Raw genomic sequence first — 20,301 nt, forward strand, 5'->3', positions numbered from 1 at the left:
ATTCAGAAACCCGCTGGTCCCAATTAAAATTGTACTAAATCATAAAATGATAGGATTGCATTGAAGCTATTGTAAATTATAGTCCAGTGTAATGACATTTGTTGCTCAAGAACCTGTTTTCAGTGACTTTGTTCTTCACAAATTTCTTGCATCTACCACATTAGTTATTTTCATGATTTGGTGTATATATTGGCTTTGAAATCAGACTTATTATCGTAAGGAGCTAACAATGAAATCTCTGAGGTGAGGGATGTAGCACAGATATTGGAGTTAGATGCTTGATGTCTTGGAAACCAGTCAATAGGTCACAGTATTTTGCACTTCTTAGTTTTTTTTTCCCCCTCTGCCAGTGTAATTTCTTTGTTATTATTCAATTTCAAGAATACTTTATTCTGGAGTCAGAAATTTGAATGGGTCCATGGTCATTATTCTGTGGACTCTTCATCCCAAAATACTGCTTGTGTAAGGTTATATAGGATTACTGGAAGATGTGCAGTATTGGTACCCGCAGTTGTCTTCCATGTTTCTTGCAATAGAAAAGCAACTTTACTTTCCTATTTTTCACTACCATCAGGTCCATCTATGCTTTTGTCTTCAGTTGTGAGTTTGTATGTAATCAGAGTTCTATGGTTGGAATAAATGCTTTCACAAGGAGGAAAGCTTTCTCCAGTAGCAATAATGCAGCATGTGAAAGCCATCTGTACTCTACTGAAACTGAAAAGAAAAATTGCAAAAAATGTTTACTCTGCTCGGCAGTTTGGTCATTTTTCACGGAATTGGAAACAAAGGCAATATCAATGAGATAATCAAAATTACATGAAGTTAGAATTGGAGGGGCAGTTTTATGTTGCTGAGAAGATAGGGTTGAGAATATCTGTAATAGGATAGAGACAAAGGTTACATTGGAAGCTGGTGGTGAGTGACTTAAGGTTGCTGAATACAAAAAATCTGTTTGGTGAGGATGAAAAAAGAACAAGGAGGGAGATCTTAAAATTGTAAGATGCAGAACATGACTGTTGCTGGAATTCTGAAATAAATGTTGCCAAATACTCAGCAGATCAGGTAGCATCTGTGGAGAGATGAAAATTTGATTAAGTAGAAGTTTCATCATAATTGCCCTGGGCAGGTTATTTGATATTGAGCAATGAGGCTTGTAACATGCTGAGTCAGAAGTTCAGATATTGTTCTTTGCAATTATGTTGGGCCTCATTGGAGGCCGAGATCAGACTTGTGATGACAATGGAACGTTAATGTGAGTGGTGACTTGAATTTCTTGCTCATGTTCACAGGCTGAAGGCAGGATTCCTTAGGTGTATGACTGGGGTTGGGTTGTAGGGGTGGAACTTACTACTTAAGGATAGTAGAGGTTGCAGGTTTTGTGATGTCTTGGTGATTTGCTCTGTCTCATGGATGACAGCACAGGACAGTTTTATGTGGGATGGTGTAACTTCAATGGTCCTGAGCTGCTTAAGTGTTGGATTTACACTCTTCCAGAGAGGTGAATTCCAATGATTCTTGGTTTGTGCCTTGTGGATAGTGGCGGGACATTTGAGGCAAAGTTTCAGACGTTGTTGTGAACATTGGAGAGGTGATGGTGAAGGACTCCACTAGAAATAAAGGGAAGGTGCTTATTCTCTATGTCCATCTGTTGCCCTGTGTTTGTCCGTTTCTGTTCCCTCTTCCTCTTTTGAAGCTGTGTGGTGTGAATGTTATCAGCCTATACCCAGCATACCGTCCATGTCTCACTACTGCTTTTCTGAAAATTATTAAGTTTCTCTCTCTGCCAGCAATTCTGATGAAGTTTTGTGTTGCCGGGCCTGCTGATACATTTGTGTACTTGAGTGGGTATAATACAAAATATTGGTTTTAAGTCATGAACTGAGGATATTGCCTCCCAGCTACTTCCACCTTCTTCTCTCCACCCCCACACCAAATGCTCCTTACATACTCCATCCTTGTGACTTCACCTGCATTAATTTGCACTGAAATATTTTCATCTGTATCATTTGAGTACCCTAGCTAACAGTGATACGCCTCCACAGACACAGGTTCAATACCAACCTTGGGCGTTGTCTATGTGGAGTTTATACTCTTTGTGGCTGTGCTGGTATTTACTAGGTTCTCAGGTTTCCTTCTGTTAGTAATTTGACAGGCTAAGTGGCAAAAGAGTGAAAGGGATATTTGCAGGAAAGTGAGGAAACAAAATGGGATCAGGCTGACAGTGGGAGCATGCACCTAAATGCAGTAAATGGGCATAAGCAAAGCATAACACTCTTTACCTTTAATTGCTGCTCAGCCTTTTACCACTGCCCACACCCCTTTTAACTAACTCCCCATTTCCCTGAAGCCTTTCTGTTTACCGCCACTGGCACAAGAGATTCTGCTGGACATCCTGCAAGACGTAAGATGCTGGAGGAACTCGGCAAGGAAAGCAGCAACTAAAGAAGGGAATAAACAGTTGATGTTTTGGGTTGAGACCTTTCAGCAACTGGAATTGAAAGGGACAGAAGCCAGAATAAGAAGGTGGGAGGACAGGAAGGAGTGCAAGCTGACAGGAGGTAGATGAGGGGGGAGCGAGATGTGATGAAGTAAGGAGCTGGGCAGGGATAGGTGGAAGGAAGGGAAGGAGGAGAACCAGAGAGAGGTGTTAAGGGAAGGGGTGAGATGGTAATCAGAATGGGGAATTGAAAAAGATGGGAGGGAGCAGAAATTACCGTAAGAAAAAATATTTTTGCCATCAGGCTGGAGGCTACCAGACAGAATATGAGGTGTTGCTCCTCAAACCTGAGTTTGGCCTCATCGTGGCAGTGAAGGAGGCCATGGACCGACATGTCGGAATGGGAAATTAAATTAAAATGGGTGGCTGCTGGGAGATCCTGGCTGTTGCAGTGGAGAAAACAAAGGTGCTAGATGAACTTGCCCCCCCCCCAATTAGTTCTCACTGATGTAGAGGAGGTCATTCCAGGAGCACAGGATACAATAGCTGTCCCCAAGTTAAGTTCTCCTCAGCTGCAAGGGCTGTTTAGGGCTCTGCGAGGGATAAGGGGACAAAGGAGTCACAGAATCTCTTGAGAGTCCCAGAGGAGTCACCTGCCAACTTGTACTCCGTACCCTTATTCTGGCTTCTGCCCTTTTCCTTTCTTGTCCTGATTAAGGGTCTCAGAAACATCAACTGTTTATTCCCCTCCAGAGATGCTGCCTGACTAGCTAAGTTCCTCCAGTATTTTGTGTTGTTCATCTTTATGCTATTACCCTTTAGACATCTGTTCCACCTTTGACCAGAAGTTTGAGGGTATTTTGGTTCTAAAATGGGTTGGTATGACCACTCTGTGGTAGATAGCTTTCAGGCAGTATGGTGCAGAGGCCCACACGCAGAATATCCCCAAGAGGACTTGGCAGAACATCCAAGTGGAGAGCATCATCAAAGATATTTTAAAGTATTAAAATTTGATTCAAACATTGAAAGAGTTTGAAAATTTAAACCATCAACAGCAAAATAATTTAGATGTTACTTGTTTTCCTGTAGTTTCTGTTCAAATCAGTTTTTTCAGCTTCTGTGAAAGATTTGACATTAAGTTTAAATGATAATACAACCTGGAGGCAAGCAACAAGCTACTACTGTAGGGCTGTTATGAGGATTAATCTATGTGGGGAAATGATTTTGTTAGATCTGTTTTCTTGGGGTGGGTTAATATTTGCCAGTGAGTTGCTTTTTTAAGAGATGAATGGAATTCTTCGGATTACACTCTTTTTACTCTTAAATTTAATAGTTGGGCGGTCTTCTTGAAAATGATCTTTCGTGCTGAACTTAGTATTTTCAAAGATGTATATTTTTATCGTGGGCTGTGATATATCTGTGAACGATGTTGGTTTTTGGCCACATTTATTATAAAATGACTTGCTGGTGAAACATTAAAGGGGAATGGCTCTTTTAAAGTTGGTCAATTCAAAATTGACTGTATTTGAGAAATTAGTTTATTAACAAGTCATCTGAAATCTTGTTTGAAAAGACATTTTTAACACTTTTTTCTGTGAGGATTATTTTAAATTCTGTTTGGTTAGGGAGTCATGTACAAACGTTTGTACAATGGTGCTAGAAAGTTTGTGAACCCTGTAGAATTCTCTATTTCTACATAAATATAATCTAAAATGTGATCAGATCCTCACACAAGTTCTAAAACTATGAGAGAACCCAATTAAATAAATAACACAAAAAATTATACTTGTTCATTTATTTTTTGAGAAAATTGATCCAATATTACTTTATTTGTTGGAAAGAGTATATGAACCTTTGCTTTCACTAACTGATGTGACGGGTAACTGTTGCTCGGTCCTGCATGTTGGCTTGAAGGAATTTTAGGCCATTCACTCCTTACAAAACTAAAACTGCTTCAACTCTGGTATGTTGGTGGGCTTCCTTACATGAACTGCTTGCTCAGGTACTTCCACAACATTTCTGTAGGAGGTCAGGACTTTGACTTGGCCATTACAAAACAGGAATTTTTTTTTCTTTTTATACCACTCTGTTGATTTACTCTTGACTTTGGGATTGTTGTCTTGTTGGATCATCCAATTTCTATTAAGCTTCTGGTGACCGACTGCTGCCCTGATATTCTCCTGTAAAATGTCTTAATACAATTTTGAATTCATTGTACCCTCAACAATTGCAAGGTGTCCAGGACCTAAGGCAGCAAAGCAGCCCCAAACCATGATGCGAAGTTGGGATGAGGTTTTGGTGTTGATCTGCAGTGCCCTTTTACTTCCAAACATAGCATTATGCATTTTTGCCAAAAGGTTTAACGTTTGACTCATCTGTCCACAGAACATTATCCCAGAAGTGGTCTTTTGCAAACTTGAGGCATGTAGAATGTGTTTTTTTTGGAGAACGGTGGTTTCCTTCCACAAACAGCATTCTTGTTCAGTGTTTTTCTTATAGTGGACGGATGAACTGAGACTTTATTGTCGCCAAACAATTGATACTAAAGAGTACAATCATCAAGTGATATTTGATTCTGCGCTTCACGTTCCCTGGAGTACAAATCAATAGTAAATATTAAAGATTTAGATTATAAATCATAAATAGAAAAGGGAAAGTAAGGTAGTGCAAAAAAAAAACTGAGAGGCAGGTCCGGATATTTGGAGGGTACAGCCCAGATCCGGGTCAGGATCCGTTCAGCAGTCTTATCACAGTTGGAAAGAAGCTGTTCCCAAATCTGGCCGTACGAGTCTTCAAGCTCCTGAGCCTTCTCCCAGAGGGAAGAGGGACGAAAAGTGTGTTGGCTGGGTGGGTCGTGTCCTTGATTATCCTGGCAGCACTGCTCTGACAGCATGCGGTGTAAAGTGAGTCCAAGGACACAAGATTGGTTTGTGTGATGTACTGCGCTGTGTTCACAATGTTCTGCAGCTTCTTTTGGTCTTGGACAGGACAACTTCCATACCAGGTTGTGATGCACTCTAGAAGAATGCTTTCTATGGTGCATCTATAAAAATTAGTGAGGGTTTAGCATTTTCTAGATATTTCTGCAGATCTTTTGCTCTGAAAAAGTACAATGTTTTCTGTTATTTATTTAATCGGGTTCTCTTTATCTAGTTTTAGGACTTGCGTGAAGATCTGAGTGCATTTTAGGTCAGACGGACAGAAATAGAGAAAATTCTACAGGGTTCAAACTTTCTAGCACCACTGCATGTTATCCTTCCCCTGAACTCATTATTGTGGCTAATGATCAAAATTATTTTGCTGACAGGTCAACTTGGAGAGCGACTGAAGTTGCTCAAGGATCTCATGTTATCAGTTGACAGCACCACTAGAATTCATTTTGAAATGGCTTCCTTTGTGGATGATACTTTTATGAACAATCTTTTTACAAGCATCATTACTCATGTAGACTCCCTAGGAATGAATGAACAGGAGTTACCCAACCTGCTGAGTATGTTAAAGGGGGCCAACATCACTATCATATCTGATCCATATCCACGAGTGGCAAGTATACTTGATCAAATGCGTGAAGTTTATCGCATCTTAAATTCTCAGGAGATAACAAGTACACAACGCAAGCTCACGCGGCTGCATGTTCATACTCTTGCTTTCCAAGCAATCATTATTGCCAAAGGGTCCTTTTGGAGGAACACCATGTCAGCAACTGCCAAAGCTTCATTAACTGCAAATCGACACGTTTGTGGCTCACCAGATATTGATCCCAACAAAGCCAAGTTGATCATGGATGATTCTTTTTCTGTGAGCCGTGTGCAAGGGAGTAAGAAAATTCCACTCAAAGAAAATCGACCTGTTTCTTGCTGGGAAGAGTACGATTATGAGATCTGTGTTGCTCCGGTGCTGGTATGTACTGAGGTGTATCAGACTGTAGGTGGTGGTGACAATATTTCTGCAGCCAGCCTGGTTCTTCAGATCTAGTCATCTCTCTGGTTCTAAGAGAACTTGCATGCTTTTTAATTGTTGCATTCTACTTTCATGAACATGGTTTATGAAGATATTAGCTGCTTGTTTCTTTCAATCAACATCCTCTCGCCATCTTTAAAAAAACTCGGTAGATCTGCCTGTTGTTTACATTATTCTCATGTAGTCAACAATCAGGGTTCTAGGCATTGTTTAATACACAAGTAATTAAATATCAATTTTAGATGATTTTGTATATACCATTCACTCTCTAGTCCTGAATAGTTTGGAGAAAGATCTTGAGCCTTTTCCTCACCTTTTTTGAATAATCTTAGCTGAGTAATTAAGTCAGGACACATTCCTTGTGGATCTCAGCAATTTTTTTTCCAGGGGAAGTGGTGGAAGAAATATTCCTATCTCTAACCAGCACATCATTATGGTGATTGGTGCAATGCTAACAAATCTATCTTCAGTTCATATTTAAGTACTCCGTTGTTGTCAAAAATTCATCTGAGAAGTCTGTGAATTTTCTTAGTGCAAAATGGTGGTTTTATCTTCTAAACAGTTTAAGATGTATATCTTGCACTTTTTTCAGATCCCCAGTGGTGCATCTGTCAAATGCTTTTACTGTAGTTTACAAAATGTGAAGAGTAGACAAGCTTTCACCATTCTTTCTAGATTAGTATTTTGGCCCAAGTCATCTCAACACTACCATACATTTTAATTTCTGTGGCGACTTATGATAGCTGTAGTTTTCATGGAAAAATGACAACTGTTTGCAAAAGCAGTAAAATGAAGTCATTGGTCTCCCTAACTCCATTCTATCAAGTTGTGCCTGATGCTAACTGAAGCAGCATCTCCATATTATTAACTCAATTTCTCTGGGGACACTAATCATTGCCTTTCATAGCAGCTGGAGATCAGCTAATTCTCACAACTTAACAACTTAAACACAACCTGTAATCATTAAGTATCTTCCCTTTTGTTCAATCTAACCACTTAACTGAGCCCTGCAGATTTCCATTTAAAACACTTAACTTAAAACTTAAATCAGATTTGAATTAAAAGCCTTGTTAGAGGCTTCTACCATTCAACTCTTCCAATGCAGTTCCGTAAATTTCCTTGCTTGCTGATTATTTTCAACAACCAAAAGATGTAAGAACATCCTAAATCATTAAAATTAATAAAAGAAAATGTACAAAGTTACCATAGTTATGTGAATTCGCATTCAATTCGAAAGCTTAAATTGTGTTTGACATGTTATTAAATTGGGAACAAAAATAACTGTATTAATCTAAGAAAATAACATCTTGTAATATTTGTATAGGAAAGGAGCATGCAAGGAATTGTTTAAAAAAACATCTGTGTTGGTGAGGGACATTTTTTGGATTAAGTAGTGATGGAAGAGGATTTATTAATCCAAATTAAAATGAAGAAAATAGACAGGCTATAAAGTGGCCATTTCATCATATGAAGCAACAGATGAAAGCTGTAAAAATAAATCTCCTTAGGTCTACAATGGCTAAAAAGTTCAGTCCTACAAAGAATTGAAGAGTTTGGGTGGAAAATTAGGAAAAGCTGGCTTTGATAAGACTGTGGTGCAGCATTTCCAATGAGTTCTGCAGGAACACCCCAATCAGGCTATATTATTCTATTTTAAAATTGTTATCACTGAATATTTTTGCATCTTAAATTAAATCACTAACTCTCCTTGATAAGTTATTGAAATGAGCATTAAGTATTAAAATATCAAAAACCTTATACTTTTTGAAATTGATACAAGTTCCTTTTCCAAAAATGGCCAGTAAAGTTCTCATTGTTTGACATTAGCTCAGATTCCATTTGCCGATACACATGATGAAACTGATGGCTGCGTCAATTTCCTTTCAAGCAGGCAAGCAAAGCAAAACCACAGTTGTTGTTAACGATTTATTCTTCCTGTCGAGGACTGTTCTGATTTACAGTCTTTTACTATCGGAACAGAGGGAAATTGGTTGAATTTTTTAAAATTTAAAGTTTGTGATAAATCCATAATGTCAAATGCCTTGATGTAGTTGTTTGTTGCAGGAGGTTAAGTGAACTTAAAGTAAGCTATAATTATTATGTTCTCTGGTTGTTAAGATTCCCAAGTTATATTTATAATTATTTTCTGTCACACAAATATTTCAAGGAATGTAAAATTTAATGTAATTTCAACTGTGATCTTACACATGTATTTTCCGGACTTTATTTTGCCCTGTGATAAGTATTTGTGCTTTCTCCTGGTTGGTGGTCTGAAAATTCAATATTGCAATTACCTGCTTGTCCAGCTTCAGTAACATCACTGCCATTAGGTTCTCTGGGATTCCTATTACAGGACACCATAGTGCCATCTTTATTAGATTGGTGATAAGTACAGTAGTCACTCAGGAGGATTGCAGAGTCTGAGCCAATATTTAAAACTTGTATGGAGGAAGTGGGTAAATGGTGTTAAGGCCAAGACCAAAGCAACAATAATCTTGTTGAAATGATGCAGGAATGCAGAACCTAAATGGCTTATTCTTTTGTTTCCCAAGTTCTAATGTACTGATTTCTCCTTATTCAGGAAAACTTTTTTTTTAGTGTGATCAGTGATGTTTTTTTATTGACAGTGATGATTGTATTTGGAGTTTTGAGGACATGAAACCTGAAAAAATCTTTTTCCTTAATTTGTTTTAGTCAAACAGCAATGCAATTTAAAGTTCAAATCCATTTCTCAGTCTGTGTGAAATTTTCTTTGGTGATTCAGATTAACTCAAATTGAGATTATACTGATTCGGAGCAATATAATTATTACATATTATTTTCCACCCCACCACCACAAGCTAACTATTAAATAAAATTTCAGACCGGAGTTGATTTAGAGTTGGAGCAAGCTATAAATGGTATAGAGGTATAGATAATGATGTAGTGAGATGGTGTAATATTATTTACGTACACTGTATTAGTGTATTAAGCTCGTTAGGATAGAGTAATAGAGATAATGGGTAAAGAAAACAAAGATTAACCTAAGTGAGCACAATCATTTTATGACAAATCTTTAAGTGGCATGCAGCCAATATTATCATTGTGCCCCTTTGGAATTTGAGCTGTGAGGTCGCATTGATACAGTACTGGAAAATTCACTATTCTGGTAAGTGGACTTGCTAGATTCAACAACTGTTGAGCACCATGTGTACATCATTTGTTGTTACTCGTGAGGTTTTCGTTGTGCTGTCAAATAAGTATATAAAATCATTACCCGTGGCTTCCACATTCCCCCTTTGACTACCATTCAAATATATGCAAATTTTTGTTTTGTAATAATTAACTCAGGACTAGTTTCAAAGAAACCAATAGGCAATGAAGGTTTTTGCTTGTGTTATCACAAAAGACTTATATGATTAGAAACCGGTGCAAGATTGCTACAAACAATTTTGAAATGCTCAGATTTCTCATGCAGTAAAAGTAACAGTTGCAAACTCAATTTGTGCATTTTCCAATGTTTCTTTCACTAAATGCAGTGAATATGTAAAAGACCCTCTCCATCTAGTATGCATGGTACCAAGAATGAAAATGTGTATTTTGTTTTCAATGAAAAGTGAGCCTTGTGGATGTGAAGTTTAGAAATAACCTTCTTTTAAAGCTTTGTTTTTTTCCCTTATTTGTTGAAGTGCAAATTGTTCTGAACTGTCTATTGCTAGTTAGCTTATCATTGAATTCTTTCCAACTTACTGCAGTAATTGATTTCCAATGATCCATTCATTCTACTGCCTCTGGATTGAACATTTATTTTTACTGAAAACAGACCAATACCGTCCGTACAAAAAGAATGTATTCAAAATACAAATAGCTCGAGGAACAGAATCTCATCTTCCATTAAGATTCAACATTGACATCAATAATATTTAGATGGCTAAGCCTTTCAAAATGGTAGCTGAAGTGGCTCATAAACCTAACTCTTTACCTCTCTGCAGATGCTGCCAGACCTGCTGGTTATTTCAAGCATTCACTCTTTGAAATCTCAGTTTCAGCAGGTTTCACCACCACCACCCCCCCGCCCCATCCTCATTCATACCTTCTAATTAGATAATTTCCAATTAATAAGCATTCTACCTGACCTGCTGGCAACACCACCTTTTGAAATACTCTAATTTATTCTCCGTCCTATTACAACCTTCTCTTTTTCTCAGCAGCATTAAATCAAGTTGATTTTCTGGCTCTTTCTAATTCTGAAGAAATGCTATTAACCTTCGGTGTTGATTGTTTTTCCCCTCCACAGATGCTGCCAGACCTGCTAAATATTCTTTTCCATTTCAGAGTTTGCTTTTCCTTTATCTCATGATTACTAATCAGATCTTCAGATTTACTTTGCTGGGGGGAGGAGAAATTATTCTAGTAGTTTCTCTAATACTATAATACATTCCAGCTTGTCAACAGCAGGCAGTGAATCTTCTAAAATTATCAAGCTTGCTCTAGTGCACATAAGCTCAATAGTTGCTTATTCTTCAGCCAGGTACTGAATTATTGCCCAGTGACCGAGGATCTGAAACATTGAGGTACCCTATTACGCTTCTTGAATAAAGGATATTTGAGCTCAGAGTTCAGTTGAAACCACTAAATAAACTCAAATTTCCTTCTCTAAAATAGGATAGCCAGAAGACAGTAAGGCATACTGTTTTTATGATTGATAAAGGCTGAATGTTGGGAAATTCTTTGGAAGAATTACAACTTTAAAAAAAATGTGAATTTGTTTCTTGGCATGATAAAAATTGTGAATTAATTACAAACTGTTAGCCGTCATTAAATGTTCTTGTTTTGATTCTTCTCATTTGAGATATTGTACTTATTTTATTGTACAAGAATTTCTTTCCAATAAAATACTGAATTTTTTATTGTTTACTTTTTAAACTGTAGATGAGTAATTTCTGGACAATTTGCATGGTATTGTGACACTCTTGCTTTCACAATTTTTAAAATTTGGTGACTGAGATGCTGGTAAAAATTTGTCATTAGAAACCTAGCTACACTTGCAGGTACACAATTCTGAGATAGGAAGAAGCTACCATGGGGAGAAAAGGATATAGGTTTAAGGAACTAAGTAAGAGGTTTTGAAACTACCTGAGGAAGAATTTCTTTTTTTCCACCCAGAGAACCATAATGGAGATTTTTTTCCAGAAATTTGATCCATCAGTACTTTTATCAATACACAGGAGGGGTATCAAAGACCAAAGCAGTGATGCCCTTTAGAATTCTGGTGACTGGATGGATCTTGAAGGTCTCCGTGATTGTTTCCCCATCTCTCACTGTTCTTGGTTCCTTCAACAAATGAGGCACACTTTCATGCAGAACATTAAATGATGAGCAAAAAGCTTCCTTTGCTTTTGAGCTAAAGTAATTCAAAAGTCATCACTGCTGATCTGGGAGAGCCATAACCAGACATTAAGGGTGGGATCCAGTACCAGAATGACAGTGCTTGGTTTTTAAAATCTGATCTATTTAAGGAATACATAGCAATACCAATCTGAGGTAGAAGAACTAAATGAGAAGGTGATTATTGGCTGAATGGTTCTACTTTTTTCCAGAGGATAAGCTTATCAAATAGAATTCTGGAGGTACTGACAAATTAGTTGAGTTTCAGTAAGTGAGCCACAAAGGTAGCACTCATTCTGGCAAATGAATTGGATCTCCTGAAGGATCATTCACACTTAACAATTTCTGAACTGACTGAGGTTCTTGTCCTAAAAGAGTGAGAATTCTAATCTAAAGATTCTAAGAAATCTAACAACTTGTGTGCCAAACTGTAATTGCAGTATACCTACTTATTTCAGTTTTCCTTGCACTCCCTCATCTTGGTTAGATGGTTTCTTGATCTCTGTGAAGATGAAGTACCTGTTGGCAATATTATAGTCCATTGGGGGGGAGGGGTCTAAATGAGAAAGGGAAAATAAAGCAGATTTTTACCATGTTCTTTAATTCCATTCTTAAATATATTAAGGTTTCATGAAAATTCCACTAAGTTCAGAACCACTGTTCCAAATTTCTATGCTTAAAGTCTTTTTCTTTGCAACATCATTAACAGTGTCAGCACCACTGTTGAGGAAGACTATATCTCAGAAACTATATTCTGCACCTGCTGGAAATCTTTAGAAACAGCCAATGTTGGGGAAATCGTGTCAGGCAGCATCGATGGAGGGAAATAAACCATTGACATTTTGGGCTGAAATTCTCCATCGGGACCAGAAAAGGAAGGGAACCGAAGCCATAATAAAGTGGTGTGGGGAGGGGGAAAAGAAGTACAGCTAAGATAGGGGTGTGTGGTGGTAAGTGGAAGAGCTGTAGGAGGAACATGATAGGAGAGGACAGTGGACCATGGAATGAAGGGAAAGAGGTAGGGAAGCTGAAGGGAATAATGAGCTGGGAGGCCAAAGGAAGAGAGTGCCACCAAAATGGGAGAAATGCAGAGGAGAGGAGAAGATGGCAGCGCGACACAGCGCGCAGCAGCCACTCTGGTGATGAATATCTGTTATCTGTCAAGTAGGGGGCCGTGCACAATCCTGATTTGATGGAGGCAGATGTGACAGCATGGAGGAACATCTGGTGAAACTTCTGAAATGCCTGTTTTGCTGCCGCTGCTACTGTGTGATCCAGAATCTCTGGAGGGGAAGGCCCCGAGTCCTTGGCTTTGCTTGTCGCTCGGCGGCCGGGGCGGGGTCGAAGCGCTCGGTAGAGATGGTGCTCAGTGTCGGATGGGTGGTCGGAGGCTTGAAGTTTTCAGATGGACTCAAAGTCGGCTGTGGTCAGGTGCTTCCAATGGTGTTGCATCGGCAAGTTTGCAGTGCTGGAGGTTCATAGCAGGCAGAGGTTCTCCCTTCTACCGTCTGCATGAGATGATGGCCTATCTGGACGTTGAGACTTTTTTTATCGTGCCTATGGTCTGCTCTTTATCAAATTACGGTATTGCTTTGCACTGTTGTAACTAATTATGTGGTTTTTTGTCAGTTTTAGTCTTGGTCTGTCCGGTGTTTCTGTGATATCATACTGGAGGAACATTGTATTATTTCTTAATGCATATATTTCTAAATGACAATAAACGAGGACTGAGTGTCCTCATAATCTAAAAAACAAAAACAGGGAGGGGGCATGTAAAAATAGAGTGGACTGGTTACAGGAACTTAGAGAAATCAATGTTCATGCCGTCAGGTTGGAGGTAACCCAAACAAAATATGATGTATTTCTCCTCCAACCTGTGTTTAGCTTCATCATAGCAGAAGAGGCCCTAGACGTATTGGTGCAGGAATGACAGATTGAACTGAAATGGGTGGCCACCAGCACATGCTATCTGTTGTGGCAGACAGAACAAAGATTCTTGACGAAGCAAGTCAGTGTTGGGACTCACCGATGTACAGGTGGGAACAATGGATGCGATAAATGACCCCAACAGACTCACATTATCTCCCCCCCACCCCCCACTGCGTCCACCTTCCCCGTCACTTTGTCTCACCTACCACCAGCCACCTTGTGCTCCTCCCCTTCCTCCACTTTCCTATTCTGGGTTCTGCCTTGTTTCCTTCCAGTCCTGCTGAAGAGACTTGGCCCAAAATATTGACTGTTTATTTCCCTCCACGCTGAGTTCTTGCCAGCTGAGTATCTGCAACATTCTCTGACTTTATGATTAACTTAGCAAATTGTGCTCAGTCAAGACAAACCATCAGAAGGTATCATGAGTCTGTATCATATCCCAAAATAGGTCCAAGCCATTTCTCTACATCCTCTACTTTCATCTGCTTTCTGGTGGCATAATCTTCGACCTGAAATCAAAATCACACAGTAATTTCAAAACAAAATAAATGTAACCTGATGTAAGTATTGATTTGCACATTTAGAAATGGCAAATTTGAACACTACAGTTTTATAATCTGAATCGCCAACAGGGTAACTCAAAGTATGTAAACTGAAGTTTTCCTGGAATCATATTTGGAAAGGTTAAAAAAGACTGAAACATAACATCCTGAAGGCAGTTGTCATGGTGGATGTGAACAAGATGTTTTGCTCATATAACATCATTATTAATAACGTACGGAACCACAGAAGCCAATGTTGACACAACAAGGTAAACTAAACAATACTTTAATGCATCAGAATCAAACCCAAGGACAACTGCAAATAACTTTGGAGAAATCTTACAAAGTTTTCTGAGGGGAAGAGACTTAATTAACTCATATTTGTTTAACTATTATAAATACTGGCATAATTTTGAACGGAAAAGCTAAAAACTGAAAAGGTCTTCTGGCCGCTCAAGTCTGCCCAACGTATACATGCCTAGTCTGCAAAATCTTACATACTTATACACATACTCAGCACATGTGAAAACAATAAACCAATCGATATGATCTAACTGAACTAAACTCGTCTCAATTCCTCTTCTGTTCCAGTTCCCTATAAACGATCAATTCACTAATGTTTCAAAAATTATCTCCTGCCACTTTAATGATGTATGTAACCTTACAGATTAGAGAATTTCCGAGATTCATTAGCCTGAGCAAAAGGTAATTTCAAGACATTTCTATTTTAATTAACTGGCCCCATATCTTGCAATGATGAGAGAAAGATTCCAATATTTAGAATGTAGAACAATGCAGCACAGCCTTTTGGCACAGGATGTTGGGCTGTCCTTTTAACCTGCTCCAAAATCAATCTAAACCTACCTTCTGACATAGCCTTTTATTTTTCCATCATCCATGTGCCTATCTAAGAGTTTCTTAAATGCCCTAGTGTATCTGCCTGAACCTCCACCCCTAGCAAGGCATTCCATACCCCCACTATGTTTTTTTTAAAAAAAACTACCTGACATCCTCCCTATACTTTCCTCCAGTTATCTTACTATTACGCCCCCTCATATTAGCCAATTCTGCTCTGGGGAAAGTCGCTGGCCGTGCACTTGATCTGTGCACCTTATCTTCTTGTACACCTCTATCAAGTCACCTCTCACCCTCCTCTCCAGACTGAAAAGTCCTAGCTCACTCAACCTATCCTCATATACTCTCTAATCCAGGCAGCATCCTAGTAAATCTCCTCTGCACCCTCTCAAGCTTCTTCCCCTCTACCATCTGATTTCTAAATAGACACTGAACCAATGAACACTACCTCACTACTTTATTTTGTTATTTTGCACTATTTATTTTAATAACTAATAGACACACATATACTTAATGTAACTGTTTTTTCTCCATATTTATTTATCATGCATTTCATTGTACTGCTGCTGTAATATTAACAAATTCCACAATATATGCCAGTGATATTAAATCTGATTCTCATGTCCTTCTATAATGAGGGTACCAGAACGGAACACAATATTCAAAGTGTGGTCTAGTTAGAATTTTAGAGTTCCAACATTACTTGTGGCTCTTGAACTCAACTACTGATGAAGACTAACACACCATATGCCTTCTTAACGACTCAATCAATTTGCATGGCAACTTTAAGAGATCTCTGAACATGCACTCCGAGATCCCTTGGATCTTCCACACAACCAATAATGCTGTCATTAACCCCATATTCTGCCTTCACATTCAATGTACTTGAGCTTTGTTTCTTATTTCCCATGGACGAAGCAGTTCACTAAAGAGCCTGCCATACAAATTTGCAACCAACCTGATCCTTTGTAATTTTTCCCACCGCAAAATATGTAGACTCTGGATTGGAAAAGTAAAGCCCTGAGACTGCAGCTGCAGGAGTCATGGCCAAGGATTCAGTCATTGCAATCCCTACACAGAAAATAAAGAGAAATCCTCTCAGTCTTGTGTCCAGAAGGAGAAACCTCAATACTCAATCTTAAAATGCACTAAAGTTACAGAACTAATTAATTTTTCTTTCCTCTAATTCGCTTGGCAATATTTTGGTTCTGAAAAATAAAGCTGCAAATTAAGCTATAATTTGAGGAAGGAGGACATAGTGATAGGCATCAACAATTGAGAACATAAAAATTCCCATCAATCTATAAAGTTGTTCTTGTATGCAAGAATTCTTAAACCACCAAGTCAATTGTTGGTGAACAGCATATTGTTGGAAGAGTCTCACCTGTGCTCTCCTCAACCTCAGCCAGCTTCCACATTGTTATCTTTTCAGTGTGATCGGGCTGGATTGGGTACCCTGGAGCTGGGCGGATTCCCACGTACTTGATTCGATGCAAATCTGCAACAGTGAGGTTCTCCTCAGGAGAATAGCCCCAGAATTCCTTACGGACTCTTGCATGCATTTCTTCAGCAAAGGCCTTGGAATTGAGAAATAAAAATTTCTGTAATCTTCAACAATCCAAAAAATACTGTGATCAAGCAACAAGTCTCAATCTTCATCTTACTACTTGGTAAATAAGATCACTTGACAGAGCCTTCCTTATCCTTATACGTATTTGTAAGAAGTACAAAACCAGTTGGAGGTATTAATACACATTTCTGCTTATAATATGGAAAGCCATTTGGCTCACTGACTTTAGCCTCGACATCAGCCTCAATCCCAACCCCCCCCACTTATTTTCCATAAAATCCATCACAGATTTTCCAAGCATCCAGCTACAGTGGCCAATAAACCTACCAACACAACAGCATTAAAAAATAACGTGAAACACATTTTATGCCTGGAATTGTGTGTTATATTTGTCACACGATGTCAACAAGCCAAGTCAGCAATGCCATAATTTACGTACTTTGAGAGCAACACAGTCTACTGTGGTAGCAGGCAAGGAAGGGAAGGGAGAGCAGGTGTTGAATGTGCAATGCAATGTAGCCCACAGAAAATACTTCCAATGCTTTTGGGTAAAGTACACTTCTTCCCATTTACTGATGCTTATTACTAATATATAAAGCATGTTCATATTAACAGCAATTAAATTGACAGATCTGGTATTTTAAGTTACCACAATGACAAAATCTGTTGTTGCCATTTTGGGACACACCCATGAACAAAGGCTGCAACTTAATTATACCTTCCTTTCTTTTCAAGAGGTAATATAGTCTTGGCTTGGCAAGAAGCATAGATAATACTAAATATGTAAAGTAAATACTGTCTACATCTTACGTATGCACTTATCTGTAACTGTAATTGATAGAAACAATCAGGGAGCAGATTAAGCAGGGCAGTTGTTCTGTAAAAAGCCCTTTCACACCCTGAATCCAGCCCAAACTATTGAAGTTAAACTCCAGTGTAATGTATTTGTTAAATGTTTTGAGAAATTAATTTTCAAAAATTTTCAAAGATTTCCGAGGAGAGCTCTGTCAAAATTTGGATTTCATTCTGCATCTTAGCAAACCTCTCCAAAGTGACCAAGTTGAAGAAAATGTTTAATTACTCAGCATCAAATCCTTTCAAATCAAAGTACAAAAATCGGAAGGGAAAAATATTAAGAGAATACTTAAAGAAAAATATCTTATTCAATTAGTGATGTGCTCTAAAACATTCTCCCATGTAAATATAAACTCAATATTCTTCCACAGGATATTTTCTTCCAACACCAAGGCACAGAAATTATGTAGCTGTTAATTGTAATAGTTATTGAACAAGACAGGTTTTCAATGTCACTTCTAGATTCTTTTCTCTGCTTTTGGATTTGTGTACGTAGTTAATATTTTTGCTAATTTTTTAAGTCCTTTAGACATATTAAAATATGTGACATTCCAGTGTTTTGAAGGAAGAAATTTAAATTTTTGTAATTTGTCTGCTTGCAATGAGTGAGAGTTGTTTTAGTTCTGTTATGGAGTAACTTACTAAGTTTTCATCTGCAGATCCACATCTGTCCTGTGATTTATGTCACACCGGTGTTTAATAATGCAACTATTTAAGTAATGCATTTCAATCTGACTATAACTTTAGTTATAATCAATGATAGCAATACATCATGTGATTATAACTTTTTAATTTTCACAAGAAGGTACTTTGTTTAGAAGAAAATGCAATTACATTTTCCTCATACTCTGCTTATTGAGGCTGCACTCTTAATGTAATATGACCTTGCATGTTACTCTACAATTCTGCCAAATCACAAGACATATGCTGTGCTGTGATGATCTGATTGCTTTCAGATACAAAAGTTTAAGGCTTTTTTTTTGTTCCTCACATTATTATTCCAATTACCTATGCTAGCGTGTGATCAGATTGAAAAGCACAAGATCTTAAATGGGCTAGGACAGGTTAGATGTTAAGAAATTTCCACTATTTGTCACGAACAAGAGGAGCATCTGACCGTCAGATGTAAACTACGTGGAGGTTGAAATGCGTTCACCACAAGGTTCAGTGAGCAAGCTTCTTCTGAGATTCTTGTAGGGGGATGGGAACCAGAGTGATGGGCATTTGGTATACAATTCAATGCAGTGTGTGGTGAGACTGAGAGGAAAATTAGGCAGATGATAGGACAAAATTGCAGTCAGAGGGATGAGCAGGAGTTGGGGCACAATCAAAAAGGGTTATGAATACAGGACTGAAGGTGTTAATATTTGAATGCATGCAGCATAGGAATAAGGTAGATGATCTTGTAGCACAGTTAGAGATTGGCAGGTATGATATTGTGGGCATCATTGGGTCGTGGCTGACAGAAGATCACAATTGGAAGCTTAACATCTAACGGTACACATTATATTGTAAGAACAGGCAAGTAGGCAGAGAGTATGGAATGCCTCTGTTGGTTAAAAAATGAAATGAAATCCAAAGAGAGGTGACATTGTTCAGAAGTTGGAAAGTTAAGAAACTGCAGGGATAAAAAGACCCTGATGAGAGTTATATACAGGTTGCCAAAGGGTAGAAATTGCCATGGAGATAGAAAAGGCTAATGTTATGATAGTCATGGGGAATTTCAATATGCAAGTAGATTGGGAAAATCAGGTTGATGCTGGATACCAAGAGGCAGAATTTCTAGGATGCCTGCGTTGTGGCCTTTTAGAGTAACTTGTGGTCGAATACACAAGGGAAAAGGCAATTCTGGATTGGGTGTTATGTAATGAACAAGATTTGATTAGAGAGCTTAAGGTAATGGAACCCTTAGTAGACAGTGATCATAATGTGTTAGAATTCACCCTGCAATTTGAGAAGGAGAAGCTAATGCCAGATGTGTCAGTATTCCAGTGGAGTAAAGAGAATTACAGAGGCATGAGACTGGAGCTGATCAAAGTTGGGACACCAGCAGGGATAACAGCTGAATAGCAATGGCTGGTGATCTGGGGGAATTTTGGAAGGCGCAGGATAGATACATACCAAAGAAGAAATATTGTGAAGGGAGGGTGCAGCAACTGGGCTGACAAAGGAAGTCAAAGAACGAATAAAGGCAAAAGAGAGGCATATAATATGGCAACATTAATGGGAAGCCTTTGAAAACCAACAAAAGGCAAGTCAAAAAGCTACAACAAAGGAAAAGATGAAATATGAAGGGAAGGTAGCCAATAATATAAAAGAGGATACAAAAACTTTTCTTTTTTAGATATATAAAAAGAGAGGTGAGAGTGGATTTCGGACTGCTGGAAAATGACGCTAGAGAGGCAGTAATTGGGGACAAAGTAATGACGGATGAACTTAAGTATTTTGCATAAGTCTTCACTGTGGAAGACATTTGCAGAATGCAAGAAATTTGAGTGTGTTAGTGGGCAGAAATGAGTGTAGTTGCTATTTCTAAGGCATTTGTCAGTCTGCACTTGAAGTATTGTGAGCAGTTTTGGGCTTCTTTTCTAAGAAAAGGTGTTCTGGCATTGGAGAAGGAGCAAAGGAGGTTCAGGAGAATGATTCTGTGAATGAAGAGGTTAATGTACGAAGAGGGTTTGAGGGCTCCACTTGTCTTCTGGTAATGGGATTACTATCTGGAACTTGATTTTGCCTTCTCAACTCTGGGTAGAACTCTTGCAGTACTTGAACTGTTTCTGCAGATA

General features: G+C 38.4%; 2 protein-coding genes across 4 annotated transcripts in view; one reads left to right on the forward strand and one right to left on the reverse strand.

Moving 5' to 3' along the window:
* The window catches only part of adpgk2 (ADP-dependent glucokinase 2), a 51,852-nt gene extending 38,039 nt beyond the window's left edge, over positions 1-13,813 (forward strand). The window contains exon 6 of the mRNA XM_063055582.1: positions 5,745-13,813. Within this exon, the coding sequence (XP_062911652.1) occupies positions 5,745-6,412 (668 nt within the window). The 3' untranslated portion in view covers positions 6,413-13,813. The remainder of the gene's footprint in view (positions 1-5,744) is intronic.
* A 40-nt stretch (positions 13,814-13,853) lies between these two features.
* mtr (5-methyltetrahydrofolate-homocysteine methyltransferase) overlaps positions 13,854-20,301 on the reverse strand; it is an 80,796-nt gene continuing 74,348 nt past the window's right edge. For 2 of the 3 annotated variants that reach the window (XM_063055580.1, XM_063055581.1), the window contains 3 exons: positions 16,475-16,667; positions 16,049-16,161; positions 13,862-14,202 (listed from right to left, as the gene is read on the reverse strand). In XM_063055580.1, the coding sequence (XP_062911650.1) occupies positions 14,113-14,202; positions 16,049-16,161; positions 16,475-16,667 (396 nt within the window). In that variant the 3' untranslated portion in view covers positions 13,862-14,112. Of the gene's footprint in view, positions 14,203-16,048; positions 16,162-16,474; positions 16,668-20,301 lie in introns of all 3 variants that reach the window. The other variant, XM_063055579.1, reaches the window with a different exon arrangement.

The sequence above is a fragment of the Mobula hypostoma genome, chromosome 8 (genome assembly GCF_963921235.1).
Source record: "Mobula hypostoma chromosome 8, sMobHyp1.1, whole genome shotgun sequence".
NCBI lineage: Eukaryota > Metazoa > Chordata > Chondrichthyes > Myliobatiformes > Myliobatidae > Mobula > Mobula hypostoma.